Here is a 16777-nt window from a genome sequence, read left to right as displayed (position 1 = left end):
GCAATAGAAAATAAGTGGTAATCAAGAGTCCACAATTCTCACAGTAGAAATCAGATTCCAGAGATTTTTATGTTCTCACTTACTTAACACATACAAAGAGTGAACACTTTTGCAGCTCTAGGAACAAAGACTTGGGGGCTAAATATCATTTATCAAACCCAATTTTCTGTTCCGTAAATATTCACATTTTTACCTGTTCCAGCCAAACTCCAGACTCTTCATCTGGAGCCCAGAGAATCATGGTTTTATCCATTGAGGCGGACAACAATCTCATTGGCTGCTGCAGAAGACCATCTAAAGAATAAAAACTAATGCCTTTAGGTGATCAACAAGCATTGTTTGTAGATTACCAGAAAAACACAACATGGTTACTGCAAGAACATTCACTTGCAGCAATAGCAACATTTTAGAAACACAACAGAGGTTTACATTAGACCAGATAAACGAGGTGTGGTACATTTAGGCAATGGATTATACTTCAATAAAAATAAATAAATTAGAGCTACATGAATCAACATAAGTACAACTCTAAAACACTTTAAGCTAAAAAGCCAAGATGTAAGAGAATACATATTGTTATCAAGTTTTAACAACTGTAAAGCAATACTGTTTGTGGCTACAGAAATGTATAGCAGAAGTATAAAAACACTCATGGGAATGATATGCAGTGAATTCAGCCTTGTAGTTGTCCTAAGGGAAGAATGGAGGGGAAAGAGTTTGGGAAAGATTACACAGGGGTCCCTCAATACCAATAATATCTACTTTTTTAAAATTGCAGCAAAAATATGACAATGTTAATAACAGTTGGACGGCGGTTACTTGAGTATTCATTAATGATAGTCTCTATTCTTGCCTCGGTGAGGGGGTCAGGGGAAGATTATGAGGCCTGTGCCTCGTTCAGCTATATGATACAGCACCAACTTCAGCAAGCAACCATCACTCCACGAAGAGAGGTTAAGGGCCAAAGAAAGAGGGAGAAAGAGTCTTATTTGTTCATAAATGATGTGGCTCAGTATTACCAACTTCCTATTTCCAGGGGGAAAAGTTCCAGAGAAGTTGGCTTAAAAGTCAGTTTCTCTTGGGGCACCTGGGTGGCTCAGTCGGTTAAGTGTCCGACTTCAGCTCAGGGCTTGATCTCACGGGCTGTGAGTTCGAGCCCCGCGTCGGGCTCTGTGCTGACAGCTCAGAGCCTGGAGCCTGCTTCAGATTCTGTGTCTCCCTCTCTCTCTGCCCCTCCCCTGCTCATGCTCTGTCTCTGTCTGTCTCAAAAATAAATAAAAACATTAAAAAAAAAGTCAGTTTCTCTTAAACGCCATGAAGACTAGATGAAAGCATTTAAAGAGCAAGTGAAAAGGGACATGGTGGCTTCAGCCTCACAGCAGGAATCACACTTTTCCCACTTAGGAGTGTAAGTTTCAATGGGACTGAATGTCCAGGAGAACCTAACTGTAGTATTATACTGTGCCAACTTAAAAATGTCTTATATATGAGATTTTTAGGTTTTGGGTTTTTTTTTTTTCCAAGATTTTAAGTAAAGTCTACACTCAAGGCGGGGCCCAAACTTACAAACCCGAGATGAAGAGTTGCACACTCTACTGACTGAGCCAGCCAGTTAGTGAGCACTTGGTCACACTAAAAACACTTCCTCCACTGCATTTGGTCAGCTTAAAATTCTACATGTGTGATTCAACTGAAATGACAAGTATGTAGTATGTTTTCTTCCTACCTTTGTAGAATGAAGGCTGCCAGTGAACTGCATTTACCCAGTTTTCATGACCAGCCAGCACAGTCTCTAGAGTAACCGCAAATGCTATTTTAATACCTGCAACAAAAAGAATGACATATTCTTCCTGAAAGCTCTTCTAAAAAGAATTTCCATTACCAACAAAGTTGTACAACTATGTACTCCCTTTCCAAAAGTCAGAACAGAAACATGATTTAGAGTCAATAATTCAACAAAAAAATAAATTTCAATGACTTCACTCATTGTTCAAAATTACAAGAGAAAAAGTTCTAAAATTACATAAATTTTTCTCTAGTCATAAGTACATATTAAGGAGTATGTCCAATTTTAAAACTTTTCTGGGATAGCTGCTGTTATACTGCAATGAAAAAGGAAAAACAGACATGTCAGCCTCCTGGCTATCCTCAGTCATTATCAGCATATAATAGCCTAAAATACCATTTTAAAAAAAAATTAAGAAAAATGCAGAAATAAAGGAGGTCAAATCAGTACTATGACCTTTCAAAGTCATTAATAAAAATGTAGCAAAATTTCATATTTGGGAACAGCCAGCTACTCATGACATGCTGGTTAAGGATTTCTAGGTTTTCCCCATAAAACCACGTACCAAAATCTCAACTCTAAAGGGCTTCAAAACCAAGAAGAGTAATAACAAAGGAGAGTACTCCTAGGTGAACAACACTATAATTTAGTTGAACACTTAAAAATATTTCCTTCAAATACAACATCCCAACAGGATCTGCCATGCAGGGGTACTGCTCTGATTACCACCCAAAAAGAAAATCAGAATTACACATCCCACTCAAATGTAGGGCTCTGGCTCGTCTTCTCTCATCCAGTAAAGGTACGGATAACTTACTTTATTCTTTTAGATCTTCCGATGCTAAACGAAAAATTTGGCATCTTATAATTTATAATTTGAGAGAATAGTAAACATTTTCAGCAATTTCTAAAAATCTTACAAACGTGGTTTAGAAGAAAAGTAAGTTTCATATACGAAAAATAACTTATCCTTAAAAAAATTGTTTTTAAAAATGCACAGTATCCATTTCACGTAGGTATCTGATACTTTTGAAAAACTAACCTTCACCTAGGTGTGTTGTGTTAATAATATTATGAATGAGTCAGGAAACTGTTAACATCAAATATTTTCATTATTACTCACCTTCATTTTCTATCGTAAAAGTATTTTCCTTCAGCTTTATATTATCATCATCCTGAGTTTCTAAAGATGTTGATTTTACATACAGCCTCCATATTCGTATCAGGCAATCTTGTGAGCAGCTCGCCAGGAAAAGATCTCTACCTAATAAAACAACAAATTTTATTATTTTTTTAAACATTATATCTTAAATTTATGTGTAAGACTTTCTCCTCCACAATATGCAGATCTTTAAACTTCCTGAAAAAATTAGACTTTGCCTCCCAGCCCTTTATTCACTTGACCTATATTCTTTTTCAGTAACATTGGCAAATATACATACAATACTAATAAATGGTTATGACATGTGTTCTTATACAGTCTACAAAATTCTACAAAGAACTCCTCAAGAATGTCTACGTGTGTAATAGTCAGCTAGTGTCCGCTTTAAAACATCAACTGCTTTCATCCCCTGCCACCCCAATTGATAGTTAACAAAAGGGGTAGGTATCCTCTTTTCTAAAAGGGACAACAGAAAAATGTTACATACAACGAAAATTTTAAATGAAAACACAACAGGCTGCTTTCCAGGAAGTTCCACACACTTGCCCCATCATATGAACTTCAGCAAGATTTCATACTGACCAAAGGTTGCCCATTCCACGCCTCTTATCCAATCCTCATGTCCACAGAGAAAAAGCACTTTCTGAAACTAGTAAGATAACAAAAATCATCAGACTTGATGTAAGAATTTAAATTTTCAGGTATATCAGTGATTTCATTTGGGGTCACAGCCAGTCCTGATGCACATTTTTTTTGTTTTTTAAATTGGCAACACTATCTGATCAGACATAAGATAGAGCTCTCATTTGGGAATGAAAAAATCTCATAGTCATCTAACTTATCTAATGGAGCAATGCTGAATACGTAATATCTATAAATAGATAAATACTCTAAATTTTTACAGGATAAAATGACACGTATTATTCTGTAGAAAAAAGTCGGGTGGTCGGACATTCACAACCATTTTAAACTTTACTACAGAAGGTAAAGAAAGAAGTATCTCTACTATTGAAGTTTTAAGTGACCCAACCCCTTTTCCAGAACTTCTCTCCTCTAATGTCTCAATATCTAGGTAAGCTCAGAAAGACAAACACTACCAGCTGTATTTCACCATAGATATAATTTATTTAGAATGTACCAAAAAAAAATTTATAAACCACCACCACAGCATCTTCCTCCTGTCCTTCCACCATCTAATGATCCGTTTCCACCTAACAACTCTGGACCAGGTGGCCAACGCAGCACTTACTTGTGTTCAAAGAGAGTGGAAAACCATCTAAAAGAGGACTTTCAAAAAAGATTCTCGTACTGGATTATTTTAGTTTAGAGTAGTAGAACATCCCTAAAATTTATCATCTGGAACTAGGCTGCATTAAAATGTGTAATTAAGCAGAACGTAATTCCAGTATCTTAATAAAATCATTAATTACCTGATCATTTTGTTGAACGAATAAGTGAATTTTGCAGTCATCATCGCCACATGCTAATATTGGTACTGGGAGGATAAAAAGAGGCTTTACTGTAAATATTCCATCACATGTTATGATTATCACCTATGATGGATTCTAAGAACTTGGTAAAGAATCCAGACTTCTATTTCCCACACCCTGCACAAACTGAAAGTGCTCAATAAATGTCTGCAGGAATAAAATGAATAATCTCAAATGTTCTATTCAACAGTTACTTGGTGACTGGGTGGCTCAGTTGGTTGAGCATCAGACTCTTGATTTCAACTCAGGTCATGATCTCACAGTTTGTGAGATCAAGCCCTGTGTTGGACTCTGTACTGACAGCACAGAGCCTGCTTGGAATTCGCTCTCCCCCTCTCTCTCTGCCCCTCCCCTGCGCTGTCTCTCAAAACAAATAAAAAAAAAAAAAAAAAACCAAACAGCTACTCGGCAAAGAATCACTGCTAATTAGCTGCGAGTCCTTTCCTCCATTCTGTGTCATTTACGATAGAAGCAGCAGTGAAAAGAGAAACACAAAAAGCAAGTTGGGAGCATTTCACCATGTCAACCAGAAGATTAATATGAAAAGTTGCTGGTCCAACACAGCCAGAAAATGTACGAGCTATGTAGGAGTCCAGCATCATGGCTACTGCACAAAGTTTTAAGGGTTTGTTACTTCAAGGACCTTACACTTTGAGAATTCAACAGTAAAACAAAATTCATGAAGCAAATAGAGAACAAAATAAAAGCACATACAATTACTTCATAATTGAAAGTTGCTAAGAGAATAGATCTTAAAAGTTCTCATCACAAGGAAAAAAATTCTGTACCTATGGATGGTGAGGAATGTTCACCAGACTTATTGTGGTGATTTCACAATATATATAAATATCAAATCCTTACATTGTATACTTAAAACTAATACGTGTCAATTATACCTCAATTTTAAAAAAAAAGAGCAGGTAATTAAATACATGGTTAAAATGTTATGAAAGGTAGGACTATAAAAAAATTCACGTTACCAAAGGACAGCAGATAAAATTAGGAGTCTTTTTCTAAATTTGTTTTTCAAAGATTTTCTCACTCTAAATCAGGTAAAACCAAAAAAACAAAAAAAAACCCCAGGGGCACCTGGGTGGCTCAGTCGATTGAGCATCCGACTTCAGCTCAGGTCATGATCTCAAGGTTTGTGAGTTTGAGGGCATGGGGCTTGCTACTGTCAGCACTTCGGATTCTCTGTCCCCCTCACTCATCACCCCTCCCACGCTGGCTGGCAGCTCTCTCAAACACACAAACATCAAAAAACAAAACAAAACACAAAAACAAAAACTCCAGTCACTTGGCCTCACTGTGGATGGGAAGAAACTAAATTCTCTGCTATGAAGCCAGAATGTGGGAGTTCCTCCTCCCGGGGAGCCCTTGCACAAAGTTCATCACGTCGTAACATGGAGTGGCAGTTGCTGCTGCAGAGGGCAAGGGAGGCTGGTGGCCTCTCTCCACCAGGTATGTCCTCCAGACAACTGAGGCGGCAGAGACAGACTGAACCACATTGGCCAACAACTCTGTGGAGGACAATCAAAGGTACGTACAGATGGGTTTCATAGCAAAAGGGAAGTTTTTCTGTTGGGAGATTCTAAGTGATCTTGGGCCAATGGTCATTATGCAGGATGTGAAGAGGCTCTCATCTTCAGAGGAATGTTCACAGGGTTCATCTTTAGTATTTTTTTCAACTTATGCCAGATCTCAGCCTTCAAAGAGTTCATTTTCCCAAATTAGATCTATAGATGTTGATAACGTACACGATAAATAGCATCAATCCCAAGTACATATTAGGTCTCTTAAATTTTCAACAGCTATCAAAATTCTTACAACTTCTCTTAATTTTATGTTCTATACACAAGTCATTTGAATACTGAAAACAAAAGTACGCTTCTGGGTAAGATAGCATAAGGAACACAGTAATGGAATCACTATGTTGTACACCTGAAACTAATGTAACATTGTGTCAACTATACTTCCATTCTTTTAAAAGGTCTATTTTCCATGTTTCAACTTATCTAGATACAATATTAAAACCCAACGTGTCTGGTTGTAGGGAGATACAAAAACATATTGCTGTTTTTTGTGGTGTTTTGGGATTTTTAGGTAGGGTCTACACATGGGGCTTGAACTCACAACTCAGATATCAAGAGTAGCATGCTCTACTGAGCCAGCCAGGCACCTATACTGCTGTTTTAACGTATACTCAGCAGGATACTCACCATCAGTATTAGGCAAATAAGACAAGCAGAGAGCCAGAGTGAATCCATTTCCAAAGTTCAAGGTCTGAAGGCATGTTACTAAGAAATAAAAAACACCATGAACAACTAACACTGAGCTTATCCACCTAGAAAGGTTGGGCAGCATCGTCAACCGCCCTGGGTGCAACAGGGATGAGAGAAGTCAATCCTGAGACCCAATGACCATGTGGACGTAAATGGTCAATTTTTAACGTTACAGGGAATAAAAGGACTTCAAAGACTGAAAGAAACTGACATGTATGTTCTTTCGTCACTTGACAATTACTATTTCATTTGTATTATAATTTCTCTAAACCTACCTTCTGAACCGTTTTTAGACCAGACTCGAACAGTAGAATCAGAAGCTGCAGACACCATCAGTGTACGGAATGCAACACCTGATGCCCTCTTCTGGTAAAGAGCATGCACTGCATTAACAGGTCCTTCGTGGCCTTGGAGATGGACTGCTTTTAAAAGCTACATCAGAAAGAATTGACAAAAACACGGTGATAAAAAAGGACTTAACAGTTTTACCTTTACTGAATTAAAATCACAGAATTAAAAGTACTGTTAAACTACCTGACCCAGAAATACATCCTCTAGAGTTGAAGAGCAAGTAAACTTCAGAGAAGTTGGTCTGACTGCAGTAAGGACACTTAAAGTGTGCATACCCTTTGACACAGCAATTTCACATCTAAGAATCTACTCTGAGATGCTAACCACACTAGTGTAACAAATAGTAACAAACGAATGCAGAAAAAGATTCATCACACAATCTTTATACTAGTGAAAAATTGCAATCAACCTAAAATTTTTAAGAGGAACTGATTAAATTATTGTAGATACACACTGTAGTCAACAAAAAGGATAACATGGAAAGACAACCACAACACTGATATTTTTTGAAGACTAGAGCCAGCTTTGTGGAATGTTTCTCTTTTGGATCAGTCTGATATTTCCTCATGAATAGATTCAGGATATACATTTTGACATTACTATCCATGTGCATCCCATCAGGAAGCACATGATATCACTCTGTGCCAATATTAGTGAAGTTAAGCTTGGTATCCTAGTAAAGGTAGTGTCTGCCATGTTTTTTCACTGCGAAGGTAAAAATTTTTTTCGTAATGTTATGTAAGATTATACTTTGGAACTTGGTACTTCTCCATCAAACTTTAACCAAATATTTTTAGCATACACTCATGATACTTGCCTGAATCAAGTACAGCTGGAAAATGAAAAAAAAAAAAATGGCAAGCAGAACTAAGAAATTCCATTTATCATCTAAATGCTTGCCATGCAAGATTATGCCCTGTGGTATCATTTCTGTCATTTTAGGTGTATTTTTTAGAGTTCAAAATGTGTGAGATTCCATCATATCCTTTGATAAGTATCTTCTATCATTTGCTATCTCCCAAAATAGTGGGGTCCCTTAAATGTTTCAATTGTTTTCCCAATTAAGCTGAACTCTGCCATTCAAGAAAATAATTATGTATAAGGTTCTGTACACTAACTTCCTGCAACCATTAACTTTTGGCTTCTTGGAAAACTCATTTTAAAAAATTCAAGTACAATATAATCTCTTGCATGTATAAGTATACACACGAAATAGAGAACTACAACAATGTTCATTAGAATGTTAACTCTGTTGAGGTTCTGTACTTAGTTTGTTTTCCTTCTTCATGCTTTTCTGTAAACTTTCTTCACATGTGTCTATATCATTACTCCCCCCAAATTTAAATCTCTTGAAAATACTCATTTTACATTTTTAAGCAGGGGTGTATGTCAACCATCAGAGAATTTTAAAAACTCAAAAGAAACCTCTCAAGTTTGTCACCTTGTTAAAAAAACAATGCTCACTCTTCAAAGACAAACCTCTCATTCTAACAGCTTAGAATTATTTCCTTTTATCAGAAGTCAAGGTGTGTTGAACACCTGCATACATGGAAATGCATACGGAAAGGAGCCTGTAAGGCTCTAAGGTTTCCATGTGTGGCCCCTTCCTCTAAATCCTCTTATTCCCTTTAACCCCCTTTTATGCCTTTTACCCTCCTGCCGTCCTCCCTGTCTGGCCTCACATTTTCTCCTCTGGCTCCTCCTGAAGTTTGCTGCCACCAGATACTTGCTCAGTCTGTGATCCCCTATTGACAGAAGCGTGGGGCAGCAATGAGGAAAGAGTTTTTCAAGTCTCACCTCAACATCTCAAAATCAAGTGTTCAAATCACTCACTCCCTCTGGATTCCTCTACCAAGATCAGTCCAAACAGGAGTTAAGTTTGCTACACCTCCCTTTGCTCTCATTCACGTCTAGGTACTTCCAAAATCCCCACCTCCACACCTGCCCTCTCCTTCTGAGGACAAGTATGGATGCCAGGCCAGCAATTCAAGTGAAATGTCTACAAGTAAATTCCACATCTTTCCTCCAGTTTCCCTATCTTACTTTGTAGAAGCACCTTTCTCCCAAGACCTGGAAACAGAATCCCACTATTTTTATTACTTACTCCCCTAACACCAGCTCCCACTCCTTTAATAACTAGTCAATGTCAAAATCATTTTGCCTTCAAAAACACCCCACACTGCTTTCTTCCTATTTTTTCCTACTCTGATATGGCACATTGCTGTCAGATTAATCTTTTTCTGTTATTCATACTCTTCTGCTTAGAAATCATCAAGGACTTCCTAGTGCCTGCTAATAAAGAACAAACTCTTAAAGCTGGTATCTACATTTCCACGTGATCTTCCCCTACCGTACTTCTCTAGTAGTAGTGCCTACAATGAATTATCAAGAAACATGTCCAGAACTATGTCATTCAGTTACAAGGAATGCTAAGAAACTTAAAAGGGGAAAAAAAAGTTAAGACTTGAACGAAGCTTGGGAAATGGTACTTAAAGATACTCATGTTGGTCCATGTCAGAACTTTACAGAGCCCTCACTATACTCACGGTGCACTGGGACTCTCTAAAGGAGGTATAGAATATAGTGTTTCCCAACCTTGATTGGCCATAGATTCCTTTTTTCACTTAACCTCTTGAGAGATGAATACCTCCCTGAACAAACTTTTTTAGAAAGCCCTGTCCTAAAGCTTAGGCTTGGGTTAAGACTGGATACTGCTGAACAGGTGGTCTTCTTTATCAACTGAGCTTTTTCATTCATGCCAGGAATTTCCTCCCAGGAATTCTAGACCCTTAAATTCCTCCCAAGGAGGGGCACCTGGGTGGCCCAGTCGGTTGGGTTTCCGACTTCAGCTCAGGTCATGACCTCATGGCTCATGAGTTCAAGCCCCATGTTGGGCTCTGTGCTGACAGAGCCTGGAGCCTGCTTCTGATTCTGTGTCTCCCTCTCTCTGTCTCTGCTCCTCCCCTGCTCACACTTTGTCTTTTTCTCCTTCAAAAATAAACAAACACTAGGGGCACCTGGGTGGCTCAGTAGGTTAAGCACCCAACTTCACTCAGGTCATGATCTCAGTTTGTGGACTAGAAACCCACATCAGGCTCTGTGCTGACAGCTCAGAGCCTGGAGTCTTCTTCGGATTCTGTGTCTCCCTCTCTCTGACCCTCACCCACTCACGTTCTGTCTCTCTCTCTCAAAAATAAATAAACATTAAAAAAAAAATTTTTTTTTTAAGAAATAAAATAAAAATAAACATTAAAAAAAAATTTTTTTTAATTCCTCCCAAGGAAACCACCTGATATTTTAAGACCCAATTCAAAGACCACCTCTTAAAACTCTACTAAACTCACAGCACCACGGTTGTGGTACAGCAAGCTAGAGCACATTATCTACGGAGCTACCCTTGCTCTTTAACTCTTCAAGTAGATTTTGCCTTCAAAACCATGTACGTGAATCATGAATAGGATTCTGCCTCATCTACATCTACTGCATGACAGATGTTCAAATGTCTAACACGCTAACTTTTAATCTTTGCTTACAACTAGAAACAACCTAGTGTCCATCAATAGAAATCCGTCCATACTCAGCACTGCATATTATAACATCACTCAGAATTATGTAAATCTATATCCACATGGTAACAGCTGTCCTGTGAACAAGGCAGTACTAATTTATGCTATCAGTGAAGACACAACAAATAGCCCCTGTATGTGCAGTGTGAAAACTATTACAAAATGATGGGAAATTCACAGAAATGAATGACAGCATGTGAATATGAGAGCAAATATCAGAAGGAAGGGTACAGGGCATGTGAAGTATAGAAGATACAGGACCTGGATTACTGATAAGAATAAAGCAACTTCATAAAAGAATACAGTAGAAGGGACAAAAAGACGCAAATAAAAGCAGATAAAGGTCTTTTCTTATAACTATAAACATGTCCACCCACCTGATTATTCTTTATTTCCCAGTGAATCACTTGATTATCAGATCCTCCAGAAAGTAATTCAGTAGAAGGAGCTGAAAAAAGTTATATCTCCATAAATATTTTTATTTTTTCCCCAGCTGTCTTGAAAACTCTCAAGGCTATAGAAAAGATATAAGCAAACTCATATACCCTTATCTAGACTCACCAACTATTAACATTTTGCCACATTTGCCTAACATCTCACTTTCTCTATACACACATACATAGATCCCTTTATTTTAACAAACCATTTAAAAATAAGTTGTAGACATCATGACCTCTGACTTTCTAACACTTTATTATATGTAACCTAAGAATTAGAACATTTCCGTACATACCACAGGACAATTAACATATTCAAAAGTTTTAATTGTTGATTGATACAGTATCACCATGTAACATACAGTCCATATTTAAATTACCTTGAATTGTCCCAGTAACGTCTTTTGTAACTTTTATAAATTCTGAACCTAAGGACCACAAATTGCATATTTAGTTGCCATATCTTTTTAATATCCTTTAACCTAGAATAGTTTCCCAGTCCCCTTTTTTTGGGACAATGACAGTCCCAGCCAGTTGTTTTGCAAATGTCCCTCAATCTGAATATACCTGGTTGTTTCAACATGTAAGATGCACGCTAAATACTTTCGGCAGGAATGACCTATATGAGACATTTACAGTCAACTGCTACCAAGTATATGACATATTTTTGAAATAAGACAAATATTTCAGAGTAGCTCTTTTAAACACAACTTCTTGTGGATAACAGAAGAATAAGGAGTAACAACCAAAAAGGGAGAAATAATCAAATATAATTTTCCACTTATGGTTCTTCTGGTCTGTGTGCTAGATATTTAGGGGAGCAACAGGGGGATTGTCTGAAGAACATTAGATCCATAGTCAGAAGTCCGAGGTTCATGTCCAAACCCTACTGCCAGCCAGCTGTGATCTTGGGGCTTTAATTTCTTCATGGATCACAGACACTAAGCCAATTATTTAACTACATGATTTTGAGAATTACTATAAGGTCCCTAAAAGTAATGTGTTAAAAATCAGACATTTTAAAAATATGAAATGGGGCAGCTGGGTGGCTTAGTCGGTTAAGCATCCAACTCCAGCTCAGATCATGATCTCATGGTTCGTGAGTTTGAGCCTTGTATTGGGCTCTCTGCTGTCAGCACAGAGCCCTCTTCAGATCCTCTGTCCCCCTCTCTCTCTGCCCCTCCGTGTTCTCTCTCTCACAAAATAAACATTAAAAAAATGAAAATAAAAATATGAAAGGTTTTTTTGTTGTTGTTTAAGTAGGCTCACACCCAACATGGGTCTTAAACTCATGACCCTGAGATCCAGTCACATGCTCTACAAACCAAGCCAGATGGGTTCTCCTAAAATTATGAAATAATATTATTAACCTTTTATATATCACTAATACTTGGGTTAGAAAAAATATCTTAATTATCTACTGGTAGAGCCCTAATCTTAGGAAATCAAACATAACAGTTACAGATTACATTGAAACACAAGCAATTCATTTTATATAACCTCACTTTTAAAGATAAAATATACAAGCCCAAATTAACATTTTATAATAAATCCCTATACTGAAATTCAAGTAGTCTTTGATGTCACTTGGCAGCAATTAATATAATTACAATTGTGCTTTAATATCTGCACCAACAGCCACTCTTTCTACTATTTAATGGTTTTTATTGACCTAACATGACGAATACTGCATTACCAATTGAAATAAGTGGCTTATTAACCTTTTTATCTTTTTATGTTTATTTTTGAGAGAGGCAGACAGAGCATGAGCAGGGCAGGGACAGAGAGAGGGAGATACAGAATCAGAAGCAGGCTCCAGGCTCTGAGCTGTCAGCAAAGACGCAGGGCTCAAACCCTCAGACCGCAAGATCATGAGCTGAGCCAAAGTAGGACCCTCAACTGACTGAGCCACCCAAGTGCCCCTAAACTTTTTTTTTAATGTCACAGATAAAATCATAGCAAAGTCATACTTATTCAGCAAATTCTGTATTTGTGCATGGCTCAGAATGCTCTCAATAAGTGTTTATGGAATAGAAAATAAAATTATTTCAGAGTCCATAAGAATACCACAGTAGGTATATATAAGACATTTCAGCAAATTCCAAAGGATTTTGGAAGCACCATCTAAAAGCAATTCTTTTTAGAAACATGACTAACCATACTTATCAGAAAACAACTGAAAGTACCTTTAACAAACAGATGAATACTTACAACCATCTTGTTTACAAATCCACTGTACACAATTGACCCGAGCAGTGTGACCATTCAGGTTGCTGGTGACAACCCTTTCCTTTACAAAAGAAAACACCAGTTAGTAAATTACAAATTATCCTACAGAGGAATTAATAAATTAATAAAAGTCAGATGTCAATGGTTTTTTTTTTTGGTTTTTTTTTTAATTTTTTTTTTTTCAACGTTTATTTATTTTTGGGACAGAGAGAGACAGAGCATGAACGGGGGAGGGGCAGAGAGAGAGGGAGACACAGAATCGGAAACAGGCTCCAGGCTCTGAGCCATCAGCCCAGAGCCCGACGCGGGGCTCGAACTCACGGACCGCGAGATCGTGACCTGGCTGAAGTCGGACGCCTAACCGACTGCGCCACCCAGGCGCCCCAGATGTCAATGGTTTTGATGCTAATAAAAAGTTCAGGATTATTTCAAACAGAATCACTTCCCTTAATTCATAAACTCTAAACCATAGCTTAAACTATCCGTTCACTCTAATGTGTGCCTGCCTTTGTCACCACTCCATATTCTGGATGTTCCTTGTTCTCAGCACACTGAGCTCTCAGGTCTTTATCTGCTAGCTCCTCCTGACCACCTTGGTCCTTCTCTACTGGGGAGCCTGTCTGGATACCCCAGGCTAACTCTTTCTTGTGCTCCCACAGGTCTCAGGGCCTACTGCTACCATGCTTGTACCAATCTCGGGGTTTTACTGACCAAAAAAACCCCCTCAATAGAGAAATTCATGATTATTGGAGTCAAATTCATGGCTCTCTTTACATGCCATGGCTGATCAGATGTTGGGTGATCAGCCTTAAAGAAACAAAGTTACCAGGCCACAACTAAGGTCTTCAGACATGGGATCCCTTCAAGGGGTACAGTCAAGTTCCCAGCAGCCGCTCAGACTGTGCTTTCGGTAACATCCCTCCACACTTGGGCTTTATTTTACTTCACGCACTGAAGATATTAACTCTGTGACTACAGTGCCTTCCTCTTTAGGGCCACTTTCCCTATTTACTATGAACAGCACAAGCTTCCTATCTGCTTAAATGCCAACTGAAATTCAGATGTGAATGTGCAAAAACTGGTATATTTCACACATAAGTTATTTGAGGCTGTGAAACAATTTATAGTATTTCACTGTCTCTCTCACTAGATTAAGAATTCCTTGATGGGCAGGAATTATTACCCATTATCTTTGTGTCATCACCACCCAGTCCAGGACTAGCACAGAGGGTCCTCAAAAATCTGCTGAGTATCACACCAAAACTTTACTTTAGCATTTGACATGCTCTTATTCCTATATTTAATTTAGAGCCCAAACAACAGATATGTAACAAAGTACTTTTTAGGCCCAACATACTTCTTTTTTGGTAAGTTAAAATCCCCTAACATGGCCACGAGGCTACCATTAAAAGTAAAAATGTGATGGAAGACACGGGCACAAATACATTACGTGGCTGCAGAAAAATTGCCCTCTACAGCTGAGTCAGTCCTTGGTTGACTGTCTCAGTAAAGTTTTCCTTGGTTTTCCATGCTTTCTCCTGCCAGTTACGAACGCATGGCAGGGCATGGTGGAGCGCCTGGGTGGTTCAGCTGGTTAAACTCTTGGTTTCAGCTGAGGTCATGATCTCATGGTGAGTTTGAGCCCTAAGTTGGGGCTCTGCACTGACAACTCTGAGCCTGCTTAGGATTCTCTCTCTTGCTCTCTGCCCCTCCCCTGCCCACGTGCATGCTCTCTCAAAAATAAACATTAAAAAAAAAAAAAAGAATGCATGGCAACAATAGGAAACAAAGAGGCAGGAAGCCAGCTCAAGATACAGAAAATACAGCTATTTCATATACAAATTTGAATGTGAAAAGATTATGAGAATGAGATTTTTAATCAAATAAAGCAGTACAATAAGAAATACATAGAGCTATCTCCTGCATTGCATTTTCATTTCTAGCACTCTACTTTTTACACTGAGGCTCCTTTTGAGAAGCGATACTAACTGTATCCTCCGAAATCAGACAGTGGGAATGGAGTCATAATAACTCTGGTAAGACTGCAAAAAGTAGCCACTTGGAAAGTTTGGTTATGGGCGCCTGCGTGGCTTAGTCAATTGAGCTCTGGACTCCCGAGATTGAGCGCTGGACTCTTGATTTCCGGTCAGCTCAAGATCTCACAGTTGGTGAGACAGAGCTTGTGGTTGGGCTCCGCGGGCCGACAGCACCGAACCTGCTAAGGATTCTCTCTCTCCTTCTCCCTCTGACACTCCCCCTGCATGCGTTCTCTCTCTCAAAATAAACAAACATTTTAAAGGGGGAGAAAAAAAAGCCTGGTTAAATCGCCAAGAAAACAATCAATAGACTTGGTAAAGTTCCAAGAATATGTACTCCCTGCCCTATAACCACTGCTTAGGATTCCTAATCCCTTTGACATTTACCCCACCGGCGCCTTCTTTAAAATATCTACTCCTTAAGTCAAAATACAAGTAATATTTCTTTGAAACCCAATACAAGCTTGTTAAGTAAATCTGAAGGAAATACAGAAGTGAGGTACCACCTGTGATAATGGCTTTCATCCATACCTAAATTGCCAATCTTTTAAAACCCGAACTCATTAACAGTACGGCCGTTCCCACGGAAGTTTTCAGAAACGGCTGTCATTCATGTGGGGAGTTACGTGGGACAGGTGGGGGGCTACGTGAGACTAACAGGCTACTGGCAGTACACGGTGACCCCAGGCTGCCGCGGCGTGCGAGACGAGTCCCGCACGCCCCAAGGCGACCCCTCGCCCACACACCCTATCTGCCGCTCTGCAGGAGTGTCTACAGTCTGGCCGCAGCGCACCCAGAGGATTCCGACCCCGAAGAACATGGAAACAGGCGTCCAGCCACTTCTCTTACCTGAGGGTCATAGAGCACCACGGAACAGGATGTGCCGAAGGCCAAAAGTCCTCCGGGCCCGGAGTTCCAGCTCAGGGCTCCCCGCACCCGGTTTGGGCAGCAAAACACGTGAGTTACCTCCAGCACGGGCGCTACCATGTTGCTGGCTGGGCCGCGGCGGAGGCCTGGACGCGCACTTCCGCCTTCGGAGCGGAACTACCCGCGTGGTGGCCTTTCCTGCTGGCGTTATCCACACCGCTTTTCAGAGGCGTCCGAGGGCGGGGCGGAGGCGTCCGAGGGCGGGGCGGAGGCGGCCACGCCCACGCCGGGCCCGCCCACTCTCCTGGCGCAAGTGGTCTTTAGTGTCCGGGCGCAGCTAGCTACCGGCACTCTGTGCTGGACCGTAGCCCAGCGCCCAAGCACAGGCTGCGTCGCAGGAACGAAGACCCGCGTGGAGTAGCTCAGGGTCCTCCACAAAGACCCGGGGCTCGTGTGCCGCGGGAGCGTCAGGAACGTCCCACTGCCCCTCACGGCCAGGCTCCCAGCAGCGGACGGAAGCTGGCCGGGGGAACTCAAGAGCGAATCTCGGGCCTCAGAGCGGCGCAGGGCC

General features: G+C 39.8%; 1 protein-coding gene across 3 annotated transcripts in view; it reads right to left on the bottom strand.

Moving 5' to 3' along the window:
• Nucleotides 1-16534, bottom strand: part of ELP2 (elongator acetyltransferase complex subunit 2) — a 44435-nt gene extending 27901 nt beyond the window's left edge. For 2 of the 3 annotated variants that reach the window (XM_047827597.1, XM_047827598.1), the window contains exons 1-10: nucleotides 16189-16534; nucleotides 13286-13364; nucleotides 11015-11085; nucleotides 6996-7152; nucleotides 6658-6735; nucleotides 4379-4443; nucleotides 3531-3597; nucleotides 2910-3050; nucleotides 1727-1822; nucleotides 194-294 (exon numbers count right to left, since the gene is read on the bottom strand). In XM_047827597.1, coding sequence (XP_047683553.1) covers nucleotides 194-294; nucleotides 1727-1822; nucleotides 2910-3050; nucleotides 3531-3597; nucleotides 4379-4443; nucleotides 6658-6735; nucleotides 6996-7152; nucleotides 11015-11085; nucleotides 13286-13364; nucleotides 16189-16326 — 993 coding nt within the window. In that variant the 5' untranslated portion in view covers nucleotides 16327-16534. Of the gene's footprint in view, nucleotides 1-193; nucleotides 295-1726; nucleotides 1823-2909; nucleotides 3051-3530; nucleotides 3598-4378; nucleotides 4444-5985; nucleotides 6172-6657; nucleotides 6736-6995; nucleotides 7153-11014; nucleotides 11086-13285; nucleotides 13365-16188 lie in introns of those variants that run through there. The other variant, XM_047827599.1, reaches the window with a different exon arrangement.
• Between the last annotated feature and the right edge of the window lie 243 nt (nucleotides 16535-16777).

The sequence above is a fragment of the Prionailurus viverrinus genome, chromosome D3, assembly GCF_022837055.1.
Source record: "Prionailurus viverrinus isolate Anna chromosome D3, UM_Priviv_1.0, whole genome shotgun sequence".
Lineage (NCBI taxonomy): Eukaryota > Metazoa > Chordata > Mammalia > Carnivora > Felidae > Prionailurus > Prionailurus viverrinus.
This window is presented reverse-complemented; position numbering and strand designations above follow the sequence as displayed.